Source organism: Haliotis asinina, chromosome 14 (assembly GCF_037392515.1).
Source record: "Haliotis asinina isolate JCU_RB_2024 chromosome 14, JCU_Hal_asi_v2, whole genome shotgun sequence".
In the NCBI taxonomy this organism is placed as follows: Eukaryota; Metazoa; Mollusca; class Gastropoda; order Lepetellida; family Haliotidae; genus Haliotis; species Haliotis asinina.
In genome coordinates, this window is record NC_090293.1 from 33,244,209 (window position 1) to 33,267,696 (window position 23,488).

Here is a 23,488-nt window from a genome sequence, read left to right on the forward strand (position 1 = left end):
AAGATATAGATCATTTTAATGAATGTGCTGGAATCTGAACTCACAAAAAGACAATGCACAAACCTTGGCACACTGAAGTTTGGGATGAGTGCTAGGAGATGCAAACTAAACAATGTCCCTACATATCATAACCTGTCAGACATAACATTAGATACAATACTCACTGAAAGTAAATAAGGGAAGAACAGGGTGCCCTTGTACAAAACAACTTGAGTAAGACAATCGTAAGTCTGTGTTAAGGTATGGGGCTCATGAGTGAGAGAAAGAGTTAGGTTTTACGCTGCTTTTATCAATTTTCCAGCAATATCATGGTGGGGGACACCACAAATGGGCTTCATGCATTGTACCCATGTGGGAATCGAACCTGTGTCATCAGTGTGATGAGCAAATGATTTAACCACTGGGCTAACACACCACCAAAGCGCTGATGATCAGCTTAGTTCTAAAACTGTTTTGTACAATAGCACCCAAAGCACTAAGCAACAAGATGTGACAGGAAGCAAGCAAGAAGCAGCAGGAAGCAATAGCAGTCAAGTAAGTCTACAGTACAAGGATGCACTATGAAGCAAAAGGCACTTTGAAGAAAGCAAGCAGCACTAGGATGCAATGGGGACAGAGACACCTGTGGGCCTACCTGTTTGAGCCAAGTGAGCTGTAAACATAACAACTATACAGATACTCTTGTCACATACACAGCAGAATCATGCTATGTCCAGTGTGATTGAGTAAATGCAGCTTTTAGCCAAAGGAAAAATATGTGTGTGTGTGTGTGTGTGTGTGTGTGTGTGTGTGTATTTTCATATACTTCTATCCCAGACCACATATTTCTACTTTTTTTTTCATATCCTTCTCCCCCTGTCCTTATCTTTCTACTGGTTGTCTGTATCTTTCCAACCTCAGTCCACATCCTTCTTCTGGTTCATATCCTTGTACCTCATGTCTATACCCTTCCAACCCCAGTCCACATCCTTCTACTGTTTCATATCCTTCCAACCCCAGTCCACCTATTTCTACTGCTTCATATCCTTCCAACCCCAGTCCATATCCTTCTACTGCTTCATATCCTTCCAACCCCAGTCCACATCCTTCTACTGATTCATATCCTCCCAACCCCAGTCCACATCCTTCTACTGATTCATATCCTTCCAACCCCAGTCCACATCCTTCTACTGATTCATGTCCCTCCAACCCCAGTCCACATCCTTCTACTGATTCATATCCTTCCAACCCCAGTCCACATCCTTCTACTGCTTCATATCCTACCAAACCCAGTCCACATCCTTCTACTGCTTCATATCCCTCCAACCCCAGTCCACATCCTTCTACTGCTTCATATCCTTCCAACCCCAGTCCACATCCTTCTACTGCTTCATATCCTTCCAACCCCAGTCCACATCCTTCTACTGCTTCATATCCTTCCAACCCCAGTCCACATCCTTCTACTGCTTTATATCCTTCCAACCCCAGTCCACATCCTTCTACTGCTTCATATCCTTCCAACCCCAGTCCACATCCTTCTACTGGTTTATATCCTCCTACTCCATGTGTATATTCTTCCAGCCCCAGTCCACATTCTCCTACTGTACATTTTCTGGCAACCATGTGGCCGTCCCTTTTAGCCTACATCCTACAAGAGCTGTTACAGACTTATCCATGCTTGTGTGTCATCTGTACAATGCTGCTCCTACATGCTCTGCTCAATGTTGGACACTTACCACTGGGAGTACTGATGGCACGACATGTGTTCCTTGTACGCCGTGGTGGTGTCCGTACATTCTCGCTGTTGTTCTGCAAAATGTAACAGACTTCCACAATACAGGCACATTATCTGACAGCATATTTCTTTCATAACTATTCTAGTCTTCATGAGCATGAATTCTGATTGTCACATTGCTTGAAACATTGTCATTTGTTCTTTCCTCATACATATTTCATGAATGAAATAAAATACACTACTTTATTATCTGTCAATTATGGATGAATGGATTTATGAAAGAAAGAATGTACTGTAGTCAACCAAGTTTCTGTCATCATAAACATTAAACAGTCAGTCCCTAAAAGGACGAAACTGAACACCAAAAGTTCTTCCTTACTTAGAGATAATAAACAATACTGAACACCAAAAGTTCTCCCTTATTTAGAGATAATAAACCCTTTGGAAACACAGTGTGAATATTAGTGTCGTACCTCAACCTCACTTGGCGACACCTCTTCCTTTACCCCACCATCCTTGTCTGCCCATTTTACTGCAGAACGCCGACGTTCCTTATCCTTCTCAGCAACCTTGACCTTCTCCTTGGGTTTGGGGGAGTTCCGGACTTCCCGCAGCACCGTGTTGCGGGTAAGTGCTTTCCTGGCCGAGTTGAGGATAGCAAGCGTGGCCAGTGGAGTGCATCTGATAAAGTTAATACATCATATGTGACAGGTACGCACAGGATTTAGGGAGGGGTGGTAATAGTATTGCAGCAGTATGCAGGATATATCTTGATTTTTGTACTCAAATTAATTGCAGCTATATGGTGGAGGTCAGATTGATGATGTGAGCAATAAACATCACTGTCAGAGGACAATGACCTGCAACAAAGCATGTTAAGGACATTATAATATCATTCAACACTTATTCTTTTTTGCTACATTAAGCAACCAGGCAATTCCAGTTAACATATTTCTTCTTTTTGATTAACAGGACCTCCAGTAACATTCTAACTATACAAGGGGGGGTTGTCTGTGAAAAAAAATAATGAGTTTTGACTGGACAGACCAGTGATCAATATCTTGAGCAATGATCAATCTACACAATAGGATCCAGTTAACAGGGATGTTTACGAAGTGATCACATGACTGCCCTCAACACTATATAAGAAACAGTGTAATCATTAAGAATGTGGCGATTTCTTACTGCAGAAAACTGACCCAAAACAATGGGCTTCACAAATACATGTTAACCAGTCAGTATTGTGTAAGTAGCAATGTAAATTATCATTAAGTAGCAAACAGGAGGCCAAACCCTTGTTTCTGGAATTGAAGACTACCTGCTGGGAGTGCCTTGTCTCTCCGGTGTTCTACTTGCACTGAGAGGGGTGGAAGGTTTGTTGGTTGCTAGTGGACTCTGAGGTTTGGCCCCTGGTGTCCCATTGCCAGGTGTGGATGGCTTGGCTCCCCCCGGGGTAGGGGACTTCCCCTGTTGAGAAGTGCCAGGAGACTTGGCAGGGGTAGCTGGCTTGGGAGAACTGCCTGGTCTCGGGGACACTGAAGCAGGCGACATGGACAGTCGGCCCTGCAGTAACAGTATCTTGTTGTAAAACATGATAAGATTTATGGGCTAAAAGACAAAGGCTCAAAATAATCAGCAATGTTCCTGTTATATGATGGCGGTCTGTATATAATCAAACCTGGATCAGACATCATGAGCATTGGTCCACACAATTGGCATACACTAACAAAGTGAGTCTGCCACCCGATCCCATTAGTGGTGTCTACAAAAGGCTTAGTCTCCTAAAGACCAGTACCAAACTGGACCTTCATGAGCATGGAGGCAACAAGAAATGCAGTCTAAGTAAACCTAGTCTCAGTGTATTTTGTTATGCTCCACCACGGAGTCTAACAAAACCTAGTAGAAGGTCGTGTCAGGTAACCTTTGAGCGACCTATGACCGTCCAAACAAACGCGAGACGGTTAAATAGATTTAACAAATCAGACAACGACTATTATTTAGGGATCAGAGGGACTTTCAAAATATTCAGGTCACTGACACAGATCTCTCCACAAACAAAACACATATAACACAGTTATTTGACCTGCAGTACATATGCTTTAGGGTTTCTGTTGACATGGTTACCATTAGCTAATATTTCCGCGAGATAGCATCCCTGAATATTGCCAATAACACTATTTTCAGCGACTGTTTACTCACCATTGTCATGGTTGTATGTACGCCGTGTGCATCATTCGGAAGTGAGCGTACGCTAAACAGCCTTCGGAATTGTTTGGGTACGAACCTTATCAAGACAAAAAGTTCAAAAGGTGTGTGCACTTTCGCGATTTGGTAAGCTGTATTCTGATTAGTCAGTCTCAAAGGTTACCTGACGCGACCTCCCATAACGTTTTGTTAGACTCAGTAGTGTAGTGTAACGAAAAGTACTGAGGATAAGTTTACTTAGACTGCAAAAAATGGACCAGTTTGGTAATGTTCATCACAAACATTAGCACGTGTCATAATTAAAGGGAAAAATTTTCAATGCCATATCCAATCCTGGTTAACACAACCTCTCCTCCATTACTATAAGTATTGTACCTGCATCGCAGCATGACAGCTGTGTAGAAAGCCCAAAGTAAAGCAGGTCAAAATTATTTCTTACTTTCTTGTAACCATGCAACACAAGTGTTGAGTTGATAGGCCAAGCATCAAAAAGGGTGAACCAGATACCCCAAACTACACATACCTGAATCGGGATTCTCTGTATCGGAGTGTTCTCATGTCGTTGTTTCTCTGCCGCTGCTTGCTGTTCCTCAAATATACGAAGGTCATACTCAATCTCTGTCGCCAACTGCTTGTCTGCTGACAGAATGTCTGTGAAGACAAAAATGCAAGAAGCGTCATGTAAATCAGTAAATCATCCAATCTGGACCAGACACAAATTTGGTCTATCTAGCGATCTGGACCCCAATCCTCTAGGAGTACATGGCACTACCAACATGTATGCTTATAATAAAGTATACAGATGTGACAGGTTGTAATGCTACAAACACTCTGTGGATCAGGTGCCTGTGCTGTGTGTTCATCACAAACTTTTGGTGATATGTTCAAATGGTGGTCATATGAATACGTGCAAACACCTAGATGCGGGTACAAATGTGTGCAGTAAACATGGACAAAGTATGTGTCCCAGTCCACCCAGTGAGTGAAGGAGTGGGCAAATGCATGCATGCTTGCTACTGTGATTGCCAGCTTGTTGTAGGAGATAGGGGCTTAATGATGCACCTTCTAGGACATATTAAATGATTCTTCTTTTCATGGCATACAAACCTCATACGCTGTGCTCAATAAGTCCTACATACATATTCAGCAAATATTTGACCTCTCACCTTTGACCTCATTCTTGTAGTCCTTCATGAGTTCACGCAGATACAGCATAAGGTAACGCAGCACTGGACTTTTCTGTTTCTCCAGCTGCAAAGAAAAACATTGCAACAGTCAGAAAAAAATCAAAAGTCAACCAACAACCAAACTCTCCTAACTCTATAAACTTCATCACAAACTGAACTGACTGATTATTTGTACAAGTAACAATCAAAGGCCCTTGTGTCATTGTGAGGATCAAAGGTTAAAAATATGTTGTTTTTGAGATGACCCCCGACTCGCTTCGCAGCAAAATACATCATGACAAGGCCGGACACTACGGTGCATGCTACCTGTCTGCTTTCTTTTGAGAAGCCATTGCTGGAAAAAAAAAAATGTTTACATTTCCAAGTCAAGCAGTCAGTGACAGTACAAATTACAGCAAATGTATAGTGGAGTGAGTGAGTTTACTTTTACGCCGCACTCAGCAATATTCCAGCAAAATGGCGTAAATAATCTAGTCTGGACCAGACAATCCAGTGATCAACAACATGAGCATCGATCTGCGCAATTGGGAACCGATGACATATGTCAACCAAGTCAGTGAGTCTGACCACCCGATCCCGTTAGTCGCCTCTTACGACAAGCATAGTCGTCTGTTATGGCAAGCATGGGTTGCTGGAGGCCTATTCTACCCCGGGACCTTCACAGGTCTACAGCAAATGTATAAAGAATGTATAAAGAATGAGTGGTGCTTGATAGACCAGTCATCCATGACTGATTGCCTGCAATGGTAGTGTAGTGATCAGCAAAGCAGATAGGTATGGTGCATGGAAGTGTCCGGCCTTGTCATGATGTATACCACCATGAAGCAATTCAAATTTGGGGGGCATCTCAATTATTTCATCTTTTTTAAAAATCTTTAATCCTCACAAAGGCACAAGGGTATATGGTAACAACGTCTGAAAATGAGTTCCTTGTCCATAATGTCTGCATTTATATATCATACTGAAACTGGAATGATTTAGACAAGTTCTTTGGAGAGTTGTCTTCATCTCACCATTTTCTTGAGTGACGTCACTATAGGAACGATGTTCTCAATGACATTCTTCTTCAGCACCTACAAAATTAACAAAAATATTTTCAAGAAATCTCCAACCAATCATATGAAAAACTACTTTTGTCACATTGAAATATATTTGAACACTGAAGTTATTAAACAAGCAATACCTGTGTGATCAAGGTCTTCTTTGCAGTTGCCATGACAACTGCAGCCATGTCCTGTTCCTCAGCAACATCATCATGAGGCCGGACCTTCAGGGAGGACAACTTGATCTCCTGGAATGAGTAAGTGAGTGAGTTAGATGGGGTCATACAACTTTCAGCATTAATTCAGTTGCATTTCAACATGAGCATTAACAAATGAAACAACACATATTCTTATACACTATAGATTCTGTAAATAGAATTTTCTTGTCAGTAGAATCAGTTGGGGGTTAAAAAAAGTACTGGTAAATTACTTCAAATAAACTGTTTGACAAATCAAAGAGAGCCACCAAAAAAAAAGACAGCTATGCAAATTGGCCAACACTGAGGAATTTTTCGGCTCTTATTTGTACCCCATCATACCTTACTGCCGAGGATCGTGAGTGCATCTTGTAAGACAGCAGTACTCTCCCCGTCAAGTGGCAGGACACCATCAACTGCACTGGCAAGGATCTGTACAAGAGCAAATACATGTGTTAACAACAGGGAGTGAGTGGGGGAGTTTTACACCACGCTCAGCAATATTCCACCTATATGGCAGCGAGTCTGGACAGGACAATCCAGTGATCAACAGCATGAGCATTGCTCTGCACAAATGAGATGTGTCAACCAAGTCAGCGAACTTGACCATCCAACCCCGTTAGTGGCTTACTGAAGGTCAATTCTAACCAAGATGCTGGGTAGTGTTCATTTTGAGAGAACATGTGCAAAAGCAAAAGCAAGTCAGTGAGCCTGACCACCCGATCCCATTTGTTGCCTCTTACAACAAGCATAGTCGCCTTTATGGCAAGGCAAGGATGGGTTGCTGAAGACCACTTCTACCTCGAATCAAGTAACATGTTTAAGCATGTTTCTTGTGAAGGCTGAAAGCTGAAGGCTGAAAGCTGGGCTTCTTAGGAGATTTTCACTGTTGGGTGAGTGAGTGAATTAAGTTTTATGCCACTCTCAACAATATTCCAGCAAAATGGCTGCGGTCTGTAAATAATCTAGTCTGGACCAGACAATTCAGTAATCAACAGCATGAGCATCGATCTGCGCAACTGATATCTGATGACATGTGTCAACCAAGTCAGTGAGTCTGACTACCCGATCCCATTAGTCGCCTCTTATGACAAGCATAGTTGCCTTGTATGGCTAGCATAGGTTGCTGAAGGCCTATTCTACCTCGGATCTTCATGGGTAAGGTTACAAGACTGTTTTATAGTAGATAGATGGAGAACATATATTGATGAGTGAGGCGGTAAACTACAAACCAACTACAAAGATCTTTGCTATTCCTAATGTCTCGTCCACTACAGTTATATCCCGATAAGTCGAATCACTGGTGACCAAGTAATAAATTTGACTTATCAATGTATTCGAGACATTGGTATGTCTGATGGTAGAAAAAATGATCAGGACCGACGGGTACTTTAAGTTATGCACAATATTCGAGATGTTGGCATTCAACTCATTGGGATGTGACTGTATCTGATTCACTTACATCCTGACAGATTTTGGCAGAGAGCTGGAAGCGATGGTCATCACTCATGTGTTCTAGCATGAACAGATACAGCTTCAGGCGTTTTCTAGAAACAGAATCATTAAAACATCCAAGAAACATTGAATAGATGAAGTAAATGTTTTTAATCAAACCTGCTCATAATGAAGTCAAGGTCAGATAAAACTGTGACAAAATGGCACACAATCTTCCATGTCATACACTGTAACATCTTGATTATAATTCTAATTGGAATTTAACATAAGCGTGCCTGAGTTTAGCTTCATGCTGAACTCAGCAATATTCCAGCTGTATGGCAGCAGTCTGTAAACAATCGAATCTAGACTAGACAATCCAGTGATCAACAGTATGAGCATCTATCTGGACAAATGGGATACAATGACATGTCAACCAAGACAGCTAGTCTGATCACCTGATCCCGTCAGTCACCTCTTGTGACAAGCATGAGTTACAGAAGATCAATTTTAACCTTGGGCCACAATTTTCGAAACTCTGTCTAACATATGTAATCATCATACCATAAGCTACAGTGAACACATCAGAGCCCCACATTGGTTGTGTTTTGGAGTAAAATACATATGTGTATGAAACACCCCTGGAACATCCCAATTGTGCAGCAGATTTTCATCTCAATCAGTACGTTGTCTGGTCCAGACTTGATTCTTTACAGACCACAGTCATACAGCAGTAGTATTGCTGAGTACAATGACATGCTGCAAGGCGAGCCTTGAATACAACAAAGAAAGAACTTACTCTGCATTTTGTTTGCCACTTAGAGAAAACATCTGCTTTTCTCGGTCAGACTGGGTGAACTTGTTGTACACTATAACATGGAATATCGTCAATCAGAATTAATTCTACAATATGTCATGAGTGAGTGAATGAGTGCTGTGAGTCAGGTTTATGTAATAGGATATCTCAAACTGAAGCAGGTTGAACAAATTTCATCTGGCAAGGAATAAAATACCACTTCTGTGGAAATGTTTTGTTTGTACCAAATCTGTAACACATACAAGAAGATATCGACTGTCATGTACTGCATGGTCTCATTACAATGTGAATATGGTCAGGGTCGTTTATGGAACCAGGCCCTATCAATACTGAATACAGTCTTGGAATGACATGGGGGACAGCAATGGTCAATGAATCACCTGAGTGGTCCTGATACGAGTTGAAGTGGAAGATACACTCGACGAAGTGATGGAAGAACATGGTGGGCTGCCTCTGAAGGAGGAGGTGGACCAGACAGAATTCCGCTGCGGACAACAGTACAATTTAACACATGAGTAAAGTAGTTTCACGCGGGAAGAGCAACCATGTTATGTTCAAGTAAATCATAAATTTCCTAGATAAAATATAAAACAACTAATAATCTCAATTATAAACAGTTTTATACTGATAAATCAGTAGATTGGACATTGGTCAAAAGTGATAGAGTCAAAGCCACTTAAATCCTTAGCAAGAACCAAGAGGTGAGGTGCAATGGGCTAACACATCGTACTTGGGGGTCAACGTCATACTTGAGAAATTTTCGCTCGTATGATGATGTACATGCTTGTGTATGTGTGGCTGCTTGTACTAGCGCAGTTTTTTTTTTTTAAATGGTTTATGGTCACTCAGACACCTTATACTGACTACAAGCTGACAAGTCCTTGCTGTACCCATTAACCTCAAGGGCGAGGCAGGGATCAACAAGTACCATATTTTAACATCTTGCAAAAACCATTAGCACTGTGCTAACAATCATATTAAATACAAATCTGGGAATTAAACCAGAGATACTGGATCCTGTCATGACTGAGGGATGTAACTGTGAACAAATAAACTGTGGCACCAATCATATGAGAGTCATTGATGCTTCTCTATGCATTAATAGCCCTACGCTGCTTACTTACCAAAGTCTCTGATGTGAGTGTTGGTGTCCAGCAGTGTGGTGATGAACCGATAGAACAACACACCTTTCCACTTGAGGAAGTCCTCCTGGAAATACAGGGCAGGTTTATAAACAGAATCTCATCATGTACCATCTCCCACTAACCTACCAACATCCCACCTACCCCCCAAATATTTAATACTTCAAGCTTACGCCCAGCCACCCAAATACATCCCCCTCTGTCCCTCTAAGCACATTTAAACACAGCTGCCTACATCCCCACTCCCACATCACCAACCAGCCCCACACTTACAATCATCATTCCAAATTCACCCCCTCCAACCTAAACCAATACCATCACCCAAATCCACCACCACTTCCAACCCAAACCAATACCATCACCCAAATCCACCATCCCCTCCAACCTAAACCAATACCATCACCCAAATCCACCCCCTCCAACCTAAACCAATACCATCACCCAAATCCACCACCACTTCCAACCTAAACCAATACCATCACCCAAATCCACCACCCCCTCCAACCTAAACCAATACCATCACCCAAATCCACCACCACTTCCAACCTAAACCAATACCATCACCCAAATCCACCACCTCCTCCAACCTAAACCAATACCATCACCCAAATCCACCACCCCCTCCAACCTAAACCAATACCATCACCCAAATCCACCACCCCTTCCAACCTCGCCAACACCTATGCCTAAACATCCAAATCCACCCCCTCCAACCTAAACCAATACCATCACCCAAATCCACCACCACTTCCAACCTCGCCAACGCCTATGCCTAAACATCCAAATTCACCCCCTCCAACCTAAACCAATACCATCACCCAAATCCACCACCACTTCCAACCTCGCCAACACCTATGCCTAAACATCCAAATTCACCCCCTCCAACCTAAACCAATACCATCACCCAAATCCACCACCCCTTCCAACCTCGCCAACACCTATGCCTAAACATCCAAATCCACCCCCTCCAACCTAAACCAATACCATCACCCAAATCCACCACCACTTCCAATCTCGCCAACGCCTATGCCTAAACATCCAAATTCACCCCCTCCAACCTAAACCAATACCATCACCCAAATCCACCACCCCTTCCAACCTCGCCAACGCCTATGCCTAAACATCCAAATTCACCCCCTCCAACCTAAACCAATACCATCACCCAAATCCACCACCCCTTCCAACCTCGCCAACACCTATGCCTAAACATCCAAATTCACCCCCTCCAACCTAAACCAATACCATTGCCCAAATCCACCACCACTTCCAACCTCGCCAACGCCTATGCCTAAACATCCAAATCCACCCCCTCCAACCTAAACCAATACCATCACCCAAATCCACCACCCCTTCCAACCTCGCCAACACCTATGCCTAAACATCCAAATCCACCCCCTCCAACCTAAACCAATACCATCACCCAAATCCACCACCACTTCCAACCTCGCCAACGCCTATGCCTAAACATCCGAATCCACCCCTACCAAACCTACCCACACTATGCCTGCACCCAACAAGAAAGACCCACCTGCAGCAGTCTGGTCATGAGAGTGAGGGTCTGTTTGCGGACAAGAGGTGAAGGATCCTTCAGACAGGAGGCAATGTTGGCCACATACCTGTCTACCAGGGTTGTGTACCTGCCAACATGAATCAATGAATCTAGGATTACTGTCTCTGAAAAAGGTTTGGAAGAAGTATGACGTGACTGAATCATGTGAGATATAGTGACTCAGTACAGTAACATTGTTGGGCAGGACATTGTAACAAGCTCTAACCTGACGCACAGGTCACACATAATGATGATGACGTTGTTCCTGATGTTTGGGTCATGTGATGTCTCTAATTCGCGGGCCAGAGCTGCGATACATTTCTTGGCCAGGTTTTCGTTCTGGAGACACAGTTTGCCTGGTGAATTCATAGAAAACAAACAAATGTTAGCTGAGAAATAATAGACCTACTGAATACATCAAAATAACACTCCTGGGAGAGACGTACAAGGAGCAGAGAGATGGGGAAGAATTGAGGATTAATTTTACTTTTGACCCACCAAGTGTGATGAAGGCATGTGCTCGTATCTTGCCGGACATCTTTGAGTCGCGGAACTGAGAGAGAGGCTGTGACAGCACGGTGCCCTGACTGCTGGTGACCTCGCCGGAGCTGGGGAGGGTTTGGGTGCAGGGGACATCCTGGGAACCTGAGTCATCTACATCCGGGGAAGAGGAAGATAGTGAGTAGGTGCATAAATATTTACATGGATCCAAGAAAATATGAGAAGACTAATTCATGACCTTGATAACTGACGTGGTTAACATGTGAATGCATAGAGTTATCATTAAGAGTGGATTAGTGAAAACTCATGTTTGATCCCCAGTCCACACTGTTACCTTGATGTCAAGGTCATTCAAACATATACCAGAAATACACCACAGGACATACATAGCCTAGAATTAATAGGAATAAAGTCACTAAGATCTATAAATGCATGGTACAGACTGCACATTAGAGCAAACTCATTATGCTTTCAATTTCACCTGCTAACAAGCAGCTGTTACATCAATAAGTCAGTGCATGCTCTTACCTTCAATACAAGGGGCAGCTATGAGAGACTGCACCAGCATAAACACGCGCTTGGGTGTCTTGGCTGGGCAAAGCTGTGCGATCTCACCCAGGGTGAACAGGTAGCGAACTATCTGATCCTCTTCTTCACTGCCAACTGTAAACATCGAGTGAGTGGGTTTAACAATGGCACAGTATTTCAGTCATATCTGACAGCATTATATGATACGAGTAGGAAACCAAAGAGATGAAGGCAGTTGATTTTCTGCCTTTTGTTTCTCTACCTTACTTTCTTCTGGAATTTCATCATATTTAGCAGTGTCTCTGAAGCTGAATTCAATGATGACAGGTCAGAGTATACTGTATGTTTTACCGTACACTTGTATTTTGTGTTAAATGCTTGATTCATATGGAAAAGGCACAGAGAAATCATGTAAATAACACAACTATTGGGCCAACATATATCATTTTGCTGTACCTGTGTTAGAATTGAGCCCATGCTGTCATACAAGGCGACTAACAGGATCTGGTGGTCAGACTTGCTGACTGGGTTGACACATGTCATAGTCTCCCAGTTGTGTAGAATGATGCTCATGTTGTCAATCACTGGACTGTCTGGTTCAGACTGGATTGTTTACAGACCACCACCATAAAGCCGGAATATTGGCGAGTGTGGTGTAAAACTAAACTCACTACCTCATTTTGCCAATACTGAACATGCCCTGTCTGAATTGAAGGGAGGCAACTTACTGGATGAAGCCTCTTCATTGAGGATGATGTGAGAGAGGTACTCGTCACATGCATTCAGCAAACAACTGCACCAGCTCTCCCTCACTCTCCGACTTGTGGTCTCATCCGACCCTGCCTCACACAGCTAAAATAGACAAGAAAAGATACCATAAATTCAGGACTTCCTCCCTATCCATATGCTGTCTACTAGTGAGCTACATGTATATGTGTAGGTTATAACATGAGCCGTGGGCATCATTGAAAAGTGAGCCTGCTTCATGGTGGAAATGCTCATACGCTAAGGCAGCTTCTAAAATCTAAGGCCTGTTCTAAATGTAAAAACACAGGCAGTCACTTCTAACACCACGGCATCAGATGGTCATCAGATACGTCAACAGTAGTTGGAGTATCACATAACTATCAAAGAACTGGTTTCATACAGAATGTCTGTTTTATCTCAAGATCTGAAACTTTTTCCAACGTTTGATTCATTCGAAGTTGGTCTCAAACCTATCTTTTCTGCCAGTTCTACAAATCTTGCTAACTTTGTCATCTCCCATTCCATTGCACCTACGTGACTGTTGCGCCTTGAGCATACTGCAAGCATGGATATGAGTGCATTACAGATGTGCACTATTATTATTATTATTATTTATCTCAGCTCCAGATTCTGTGTTTTCTAAGTTGCTGTATGCACCCTAACCCAGACAAACTGCAGCAGTAGGACATGGGCATGTACCTTGGAAAGAGTGTTGATGATGACAGCTATCAGCTGAGGGGAGGAATCAAACTTCTTCAGTCTTTCTTTCAAAGCATCTGGAATATATTGACATCATGTGGATTCATGGAACAAAAAAAAACAAAAACAGTCTTGACGTGAAGAGGCAGTGGCAATTTCCATTTCATAAAAAAAAAATGACCAAAATTTTTATGTGATCCTTTTACTGTCAGCAAAGGCGAAGAACGTGATGACCATGTGTGCTATGAGTGATCTAATGATTCTGCATCCAGTGAAGAACTTTGTTTGTTCAAGGACCTTGTTCAGAGCCTCCTTCTCAAGTCGTAAAATACATCACTGTTAGATTCACCATTTTTCACGTAGACAAATGGAAGGTGACGACATGCTCAATAGATCTGTACCATGACACTAAAGCAAACTATGCTGCACTATCAAAGTTCAAAATAGGCTGCAAGGTTCATAGAATCTCTTTTCATGTCAACCAATGATTATGCATAACACCAGCCCCTCGTTCCACACATCAATGGGTGCCACTTACCAGCAATGTCAGTGCGTTTGTTGGCAGGAAGATGCTTTGCGACACATCCAATGACAGAGATGATTTGTGGCCAGGTGCTGTTGTCACCTGCAGGGGTTTGAAGGAGAGGAGTGCATGAAACAAGCAAACACGATATATTTAACAATATTATGGCTTCATCAGTGGCCTGTTTGCAATTTAGTCTGAACCGAACAAACCAGTTACTGAGAAAATGAACAACAACTTATACAGAACACAAGGACAGGATGAAATTGGCCATATTACCTTTAGTTGCTTTTTACCAAAGAACCAAATTAGGAGGACCTTATCTTCCATGTAAGCCTAATTTCCAAACTACACCACAACAAAGCTTCCTGTTTGGAGTGAGTGAGTTTAGCTTTACAGCACTTTTAGTGATATTCCAGCAATATCACGGCAGTGATCACCAGAAACGGGTTGATACCCAAGTGGTCTTCTCTATTCTCTGTGACAAGCAAACATAACCACTTGACCTCCCCACTACCCTTTCAGTCAGATTAGAGAAGGACCTCTGTGAAAGGATGATCTAAAGTATTTGTTGAGATTTGATGACTTGGTTGGTTGTGTCCATACTCCATACCAGTTCATAACAAGTCACCATGACTCTTTGTAATAATCAATGGACTCCCTGATCTGATTCCTTACAAGCCATATGGGATCAGTACTGCATATCGTTTACTATTGGCAGTTGAGGTGTAGTGTTCGGAAATGATTGCACTTTGCATGACTGACTGAGTATAGTTTTATGCCACTTTTATCAATATTCCTGCAATATCACGGCAGGGGGCACCAGAAATAGGCTGCACATTGTGTTCATGAGGAGAATCAAACCTAGTTCTTCGGTGTGGTGAGTGAACGCTTTATTCACTTGGCTACCTCACTGCCCCTTTGCATCATAAAAGCTAACATACTGCTCATCTCAGAAGAGTGCTTGTCCCAGTATTTCAGCAGGAATTCATTATTCATCTTGGGGAAGGATGTTGCCATCTCAGCCAGAAGCAGCCACGCACCCTGGGGAGACATAACATGATTGTTCAAGAGCACAAAATGATCACAGTTGTTTTTTTTTTTTAAATTTTATAGCAGTTGAAAAACAACATCATTTAATGTTCAGAAATCATGACTCTAAATTTTACAGTTCACCATTTTTTTCAGGATACACCTACCTTATCATTCTCTGTGTCCAAATGTGTCTGTAGGTGGTTGACGACAGCACCCTTCAACTTCCCCTGCCGTGACCAGTACTGACAGGCCCGCTGCAGGTAGCGCCTGATGGTCGTAAAGTATTTGTTCAGATAAAACACTTTGTCGTATGCTACAAAATACACATGCAGGCAGACCTTCCCTACAAACAAGTTCTGGTTAATGTCACTGTGAGCAGTATTTCACTTATTGTTGGGAGTCATTTTGAGATGGAAGTGATCAAAGTGATGCAGCAGTCCAACATTATCACTTTGGTGAAACCCACAACAACATGCATGCTGCTGACAAATTATAGTAATAATAACTCACTGGCAAACAAGGATAAGTTAGACCGCCACAGAGAATGGGTTTATAAGAAGTAGGCAGTGGATGGCAGTATACTTATATGTTATGATGATTCACTGTTATTACTATTGACACTTGATTTATTGATATACATACATGGAGAAATTGCTTTCACTTAATTTTTACGTTTTGCTTGTCTGAATCAATCAAGCGGACATCTCGCTATCTGGATGATTTCTGAGTGAAACCAAAACGTCTGAATAAACAGGGTTCGACTGTATTTTGGTTACTTAATATGCACAAAGCAATATTCCAGTTACATCATAGCAATATGAACATGAACAATTCTGGATCAATGAAATGATTGATATTATAAGCAAACCATCAATGCTCACAGGGTGTTCAGAGAACTAGTTAGCAAGGCCAAAAAACTAAACCAACTGGTAGTCTCTGGCAAGATGGGTTGGCTGGGACAGACTCTAAGCAAGAAAATGGAGACTTACTTTAAGTCTAGACTCTCATACTGCGTCATGATGCTGAGGAGGCTCCACACCAGCTGGTGTTCTTCATCCTTGGATCTGAAACATAGACAGACTCTGGTTACCATGGCTCTACCCAGTATCGATATGGACATTGTTGAAAGGAAAGAGTGCATTCCAGTCCCAGTATTGATTTACACAAGGGCCTTCAAATGACAACTTTTCATGTCAACAGGACTGAGCAAGTTTCTGTAATATTCAAGCCATATGGCCGCTGTCTGTAAATAACTGAGTCTGGACCAGACACTCCAGTGATCAACAGCATGAACATCAATCTACACAAATGGGATATGGTGACGTGTCAACCAATTCAGCTAGCCTGACCACCTGATCTTGTTAGTCAACTTTCTGACAAGCATGCTTTGCTGAAGATCAGTTCTAAACCAGATACACATGGGTATTAAAAGAGCATGTTCAGTTTCGTATTGTACTGAGTATATAACTGTGCTGGCAGATTGCAAATGCACTGACTGGGCAAAATACATGGATGTTTGTCTCTAAAATTAAGAATGCTTAGCAACCTACCTGTTGTGCGGCACCACGTTATTCAGAACAATATCTTCCAGCGTCTCTATACACTTGTCCTGAAGAGTTGTCTCCCTGTCCATGACAAGGGGGAGAACTCCATCCAACCAAGCCCTGCAACATTTCAAAACAAAGCAACTGGTGGAGTAATATAACACTAATTTGAATAGAGTTTCAGGCATAAACGTTCCAGGATGTTAGTTTGAATGGGGAAGCAAGCAGAGAAGAAGAGTGACATGTCATTTGAAGAAAGATTTTCAGGTGAGCCCCAAAGGAGACAAACTCAATATCTGACATTTCGCCATGATTGATCAACAGCAGACAACCTCAATACGATCACATGTCCAAACCAAGTCAGGGAGCCTGACCTCCTGATCCTTTAAATTGCCTCTTACAACAACACCAAATTCTTACCCAGATGTTCATAAGCATGTCCATGAGGAAAGGGGAACAAAAAAAAAAAAAAAAAAGATAAAGAAAGAAAGAGTGAGTGAGTGAGTTTAGTTTTACGCTGCACTCAGCAATATTCCAGCTATATGGCGGCGGTCTGTAAATAATCGAGTCTGGACCAGACAATCCAGTGATCAACATCATGAGCATCGATCTGCGCAATTGGGAACTGATGACATGTGTCAACCAAGTCAGCGAGCCTGACCACTCGATCCCGTTAGTCGCCTCTTACGACAAGCATAGTCGCCTTTTATGGCAAGCATGAAAGAAAGAAAGAAACAAACAAACAAATGAAAGAAAAATAAATATAAAACACACTACTTGACAGGCCACATCAGGCATACTTATGTGAAGCAATTTTGTATGCATTTTCAAGTTTCACCTTTTACTTAGATCCAATAATTATAAACATCTTTCAGCAATGACATGAACAAATTGTTTTCTCTGATACGATGAGACAACATTGATGAGATATGATGAACTACCATCTTACCGCTGTATCTTGGTGTCGGTGGTGTGCTGCATCAGAAGCTCTGTCAGGGACATCATGGCCTGCTTCCTCACCGACAGTGCAGGGTCGGCACAACGCTCCTCCAGTATAGCCAGATCCTATTAGCATAAAGATGTCAAAGTGTTCTTTGTTATATTACAACTCAAACAACAATATTCTAATCACATGACTCTTAGGTTATGACAATACAATCTACTCCATAACGAAACTAGTCTGAACTGTTCAAACAAGCACTTGAAGACGATGATTATCTCACACAAACGAGGAGGCAATATCTTACAAGCAGACAGACGGATAGTGAATGAAAGTGAGTCAGATGGTTGGTTGGTTTGTTGATTAACGCTACCTGGGCAATACTACAACTTAATGATGGTAGTCCATAAATAATCAGACGGTCCAGTGATCAAGAGCATGAGCATTGATCTAGATAACTGGGATACAATGATAAATGTCATCTAGGTCAGTGAATGTGACCACCCGATTCTGTTAGTCGGCTCTTGAAGACTAATTCTAACCCAGGTGTTCACCTGTCGCCAGTCAGATGGGTTTATTGTCACTTTGAAAAGTGTTCTGGTAGTATCACAGCATGCTAACTCAATGCGAGAGAACAAATTGAGTGAGTTTAGCTTTACTCCACACTCTGCAATATTCCGAGCATCAATCTTCACAATTGGGAACCACTGACATGTGTCAACCAAGTCAGCAAGCCTGACTACCCGATCCTGTTAGTCACCTTTTATGACAGAGTCACCTTTTATGGCAAGCATGGGTTGCTGAAGGCTTATTCTACCCTGGACCTTCACAGATCCAATGTGAGAGGACAGTGATGCAAGTCTAATGTATGGTATTAAACCATTGGTATGGTAGTGACAAACCAGTAAGTTGAGGAAATCTGGGTTTTGATCTGTTACTCACAGGTTTCTGGCATACACAAGGAATGCAAGTTTGCATGGCAAATTTGGAACTCTAGATGACAGGGCAAGGTAAATAGATGACAGAGAGCATGCAATATGATAACATGCCATAAAGATTTCCTTGAAGTTGACTTAATGTCATTTTTGGATCAGCATGAGATGAGACACCTACCTCTTTCCTGTAGTCGGGGGCCTCGAAGCGGATCATACACTCCAGGGCTTGCAGAGCTGCTTTCCTCACGTTCACCTTCTGGTCTTGGCTGCGACGACGCAACATGGAGATAACACCATCATCATCTATCAAGTCTGTACATAAACACAATTTATACAGCAAAGACACAAAAAAGGCACTTTGGAAAATCTTTATCACTGGGTCATAGTAATATTTTCAAAACAAGGAGTAAAATTAAGCATGACGGAGTGAATAGTTTTAGTGAAAATACACTTGTTTCCAATGCATTTCATCAAGTAGTCCTCAAAAGATTTTCACCATCCAGCTAACACAGAACCATGGCCCGAAATAACAAAACGTATGCAACAACCATTAACAGGAGTCCTTTTGTTACTTTCCATCTATGAACACATTACAGCAAGCAAACTACATAGGGGTGGAAAGTCCAGGTGCTTGACAGGAACCAATTAATATCCTAAAAACTAATGAAACTTATGCACTGAAAATAATGGACTCAAACCTATGAACCTGGGACGTTCAAGGGAGACAACTTGGCACAACAGTCTGCAACACTTTAGACATCACCCACTCCTTCATAATGACCCTTAACAAACAATGAACAAGATTTATGTGTTCCCAAAAGGTCCTGCCTCTATAATCACAAGCAACTAATCTACTCACTTGCATTGAAGCCAGGAGTCAGTTCTATCTGGTTAAAAGGTGTTTTGACCTGGCTGTCCACAGTGACTCCCTCAGCAGTCTTCTCTGCTGTGGAACCCTCAGCCTCCACTGTCTGGTCGTTCTGATTTGTGGGGGTGCCCTCAGTGTGAGCAACTGTCCTTGTGTCAACCCCTGGGGTAGGGATCAGCCTGATAGGACCACCCACTCGGGGGCCAACTTTGGGTGTGACCATCTCTCTCAGGGTGCTAATGAGACTTCCGTCACCCGATGACAGAAGATGGGCAAAGGCAGAGATAGCCCTTGTCCGAACACTGCATAACAAATTGGGTACAGAACTTATGTGACCAGAGCTCCAGGTTATATTGTGATCCATTCAGTATTTGTTTACCATGCTATTCACAACAGACAATAATAGTTTTCCTTGGGCACATAATTTATATTTACTTTCTTGGGTCCGGTACAGGATTTATGTTACCAGGTTTGAAATACTTCAGGAGCCATTTATTATTTACTCACATGTTATTACAATGGGCATTTACAGTATCCTATGGATATTTGACATATGTTTACCCACTTAGGTGTAGTCTGTTGGGTTCTGCAGGTTTACAGGGTTTTAATTTCCATTCTTAACACTAACAGCTCTGAACATAAAATTATTATTGGCATGTGAGAGAGCTGGGACACATACGTGGGAGCAATGTCGGAACATCGGGATATGAGCAGAATAACCAGAAAACGATGTGTTGTGTAGATTGCCTGGTCAGCTGGAATCTCATCTAAAACAGAAAACATTTTCTTTTGTGAATATTTCTGGAAAATACCTTCGGAGAGAGTCATCTGAGTTTGAGTCCAATTGTCTTTCACTAAAAGCTTAAAAAATTCATCTAATGAATAAACTTTCAAAAATACTTCTCTTCTCAGATGACAAATGATTGTGTAGCCCTTCTTTGGATGAAACATTGATACCATTTATAACAATTATATACATTATAAGCAATTGATTCTGAAGTATTTTCCACCATGGACATGACTGCAAATGAAACAACTACAATTTACATGTTGTCATGCTCACCCTTCAGCTCCCTCTGGGGAACTGCCAACAAGAGGGAAACAACTTCCAGTGCCATGACACGGTTGTTTATCTGAAGATCATCATCATCATCATCATCATCATCATCATCATCATCATCATCATCATGCATCATCATCACACCCTTGCTGCCAATTAATTTCTGTAAGAAGATCTCATAACTTCCACAGGAAGTCTGTCAGTAGAACTTTAGTTGAACTATCAATCTACTAAAGTCAAAATAAGTCAGTTGTGAGCACAGTCAAGAGAAGCATTCACACATCAGAGACAACAGTCAAATTCAGGGGTCAACATTCTCTCAGGGTTCACCTGACATGTCAATAAGACAGAACATGTTACACAGGGCAGAAAGAATGATATGGGTAACTATTGATAGGTATTTTGCTGCACTTTCCACATGTAATTACTACATTACTATTTTCAAAGATGATCAACTGATTTTATTACGGATTAAAATTTTGTTAGTAGTTGTAAGAATCGATATTAACACAGGCAAATCTCACTTTTTGATGTTTGCTGAGTCTCTTCACCCATTCCATTATCTTCACATAGGCCTCATCAGGCAGATCCTTGAACAGAGACGCTACTGTCTGGAACACAAGACCAACACAATGTCCCTGTATTACCTCCAAACGTATTTCATGGCCACCATACCAAAGCTGTACAAAGTATACAAATGAGCACCACACAGTGAAAGCTGTAGCTGATATTGATGTGTAGTCAACAGTAAAGATGTCCATATAGACAGTAACCTGACAAAAGTGTTTGCATAATCACTGAGGAAAAAACACACAACACTAAAATCATAATAATCAGTACAAAATGTAACGTCATCAGAAGAAATATACACACTGAGGGTCAGCCTCAACCTGTTTGAGAGATGTCTAAAGAACGAGGTCAGTGGGTTTAGTCTTATACTGCATTCAGCAATATTCCAGCTATATGTAAATAAACAAGTCTGGACCAGACAATCCAGTGATTATCAGCATGAGCATCAGTCAACACATATAGGATATGATGAGATGTGCCAACCAAGTCAGTGAGCCTGACCACCCAAAACTGTTAGTCGCTCATTGAAAATCAATTCTAACCTAGATTTTCATGGGTAGTGTGCATTTTGAGAGAACCTGTGCAAAAGCATGGTCAATCTGCACAATATCTTAACCACCTCTCCCTCACCATCCCTCTCCCTCCTCCCCACCACAAAGAACATGTGTTGATCCCTATTACTTACTACATATATACCAAATATTACCACAGACAGAAACAATATGGCTGAGCAATGGCCACACTAGGTTTTGAATATTGCTGTCAAACTGAGTTGCCATTATGATAATTATAAGAATAAACTCATGAAGTTTCATCTCTCCTGTTTAAGTGGTTTCTTATGAGATAATTACAATGGACACCAGATTCTAGACACAAGATGCCTGACAGAAAGGTGACAACCTAAGCTCCTACATTATGTATTCCTCCTCTTAAATTTGTGCAAACCTGTAGAGATTCTTTGAAGAATCATCCTTGGGGTACTTATCACCATTTTGGTGTCCATTAAAAATTCCTATGAAAGTTCTAACTATATTTTGAATACAATATTTACAATACTAAAAACTTGTCTCAGTCTTCTTCAACCACCCATGCAGGGTCCCATGGGGGTCCACAGCCTTAGAAGGTAACTCTAACCTTCAACCTCGAAACTCACTTACCATCCTGACCAGAGTCAGACAGAATGCAAGCAGGTGAATTACACATTTCCCCTATTACATTCTACTGCATTTAATACAATAGCGAGCCAGTGAGACACAGATAACTACTTTTGATGTGCTTTAGGTATGTTCTAAGTAATTGTGTGCATCGGTCTGGACGTGCTATTTGGGGTTTTATGCGTCACAGCCCTACATCTGTGCACACCAAGTTAATTACTTCACTGTCCCCATTCAATACAATAAACTTGTATTACTGATAGTTGGTCAGTGCCAAAGACTTTTTCTGGTTTTTTCTCTCTGATTATTGTAGCCTGAAATAGACTTAGAGTGTGAGATTTAGCAGGACAGGGCAAACAGCCCATTACAATAGGTGTTACACTGACATGAGTCAACATTTCTGTCCAGTGAAATGATTTAATGAATGAAAAGTCCAAACGCTTGTTTGTTTGCTAAATTAATGGTAAGGTCTACACCACAAATGAAAGGCTTGTATCATAGTGAAATAGTAACAAGATATACCTCTGCAACTTTGGTCCTATATTCTGTCTTGTCAGGAACCTTTGTACACAGGTGCTGTAAGAGATGCATTGTAGGGGAGATAACCCTCTCATCTGCTTGTTTGATCAGGAACCTGAAACAATAGCATCCATGTCAGGCAGGTGAGGCCTTGTGTGTAATCTGGTGTGCACCGAAGCGATTCAGGGTAATGACAGGCTCTCAGCAACTTATGCTGATGGGAAGAGTGAATGAGTTGGTTTACACTGCTTTTAGCAATATTCCTGCAATATCACAGCAGGAGACACTAGAACTGGGCTTCACACATTGTAGACTTGTGGGGAATCAAATCCAGGCATTCAGTGCAACATGTGAACGCTTTAACCACTGGGCTATCACACCACTCCTCTAGTAGGAAGAGGAGACACAATGACAAAGGTAGTCTGGCTGGGTGATCTGGGTCATTATATTGGCATCATCATACTCTGAGGCTGATCAAGCACTGGACTGTCAAACCAAGACTTGAGTGTTTATTAGGGCTGTAATCATGAATTATCGATGTCTTCTGTCAATTAATTATCAATAAATGATCGAATAG

At 41.8% G+C, this 23,488-nt stretch overlaps 1 protein-coding gene across 2 annotated transcripts in view; it reads right to left on the minus strand.

The window, feature by feature from the left end:
* The window catches only part of LOC137260957 (condensin-2 complex subunit D3-L-like), a 38,022-nt gene that overhangs the window by 4,692 nt on the left and 9,842 nt on the right, over positions 1 to 23,488 (minus strand). The window contains exons 12-42 of one of the 2 annotated variants that reach the window (XM_067798531.1): positions 22,915 to 23,026; positions 21,193 to 21,279; positions 20,672 to 20,741; positions 20,288 to 20,375; positions 19,600 to 19,910; positions 18,919 to 19,052; positions 17,815 to 17,930; positions 16,872 to 16,985; positions 16,311 to 16,385; positions 15,486 to 15,588; positions 15,231 to 15,330; positions 14,302 to 14,388; positions 13,764 to 13,840; positions 13,046 to 13,169; positions 12,318 to 12,452; positions 11,787 to 11,942; positions 11,515 to 11,644; positions 11,268 to 11,376; positions 9,722 to 9,806; positions 8,978 to 9,082; positions 8,580 to 8,649; positions 7,809 to 7,893; positions 6,689 to 6,778; positions 6,290 to 6,397; positions 6,120 to 6,179; positions 5,086 to 5,170; positions 4,443 to 4,570; positions 3,033 to 3,277; positions 2,188 to 2,395; positions 1,716 to 1,788; positions 635 to 652 (exon numbers count right to left, since the gene is read on the minus strand). In XM_067798531.1, the coding sequence (XP_067654632.1) occupies positions 635 to 652; positions 1,716 to 1,788; positions 2,188 to 2,395; positions 3,033 to 3,277; positions 4,443 to 4,570; positions 5,086 to 5,170; positions 6,120 to 6,179; positions 6,290 to 6,397; positions 6,689 to 6,778; positions 7,809 to 7,893; positions 8,580 to 8,649; positions 8,978 to 9,082; positions 9,722 to 9,806; positions 11,268 to 11,376; positions 11,515 to 11,644; positions 11,787 to 11,942; positions 12,318 to 12,452; positions 13,046 to 13,169; positions 13,764 to 13,840; positions 14,302 to 14,388; positions 15,231 to 15,330; positions 15,486 to 15,588; positions 16,311 to 16,385; positions 16,872 to 16,985; positions 17,815 to 17,930; positions 18,919 to 19,052; positions 19,600 to 19,910; positions 20,288 to 20,375; positions 20,672 to 20,741; positions 21,193 to 21,279; positions 22,915 to 23,026 (3,488 nt within the window). The remainder of the gene's footprint in view (positions 1 to 634; positions 653 to 1,715; positions 1,789 to 2,187; positions 2,396 to 3,032; positions 3,278 to 4,442; positions 4,571 to 5,085; positions 5,171 to 6,119; positions 6,180 to 6,289; positions 6,398 to 6,688; positions 6,779 to 7,808; positions 7,894 to 8,579; positions 8,650 to 8,977; positions 9,083 to 9,721; positions 9,807 to 11,267; positions 11,377 to 11,514; positions 11,645 to 11,786; positions 11,943 to 12,317; positions 12,453 to 13,045; positions 13,170 to 13,763; positions 13,841 to 14,301; positions 14,389 to 15,230; positions 15,331 to 15,485; positions 15,589 to 16,310; positions 16,386 to 16,871; positions 16,986 to 17,814; positions 17,931 to 18,918; positions 19,053 to 19,599; positions 19,911 to 20,287; positions 20,376 to 20,671; positions 20,742 to 21,192; positions 21,280 to 22,914; positions 23,027 to 23,488) is intronic. The other variant, XM_067798532.1, reaches the window with a different exon arrangement.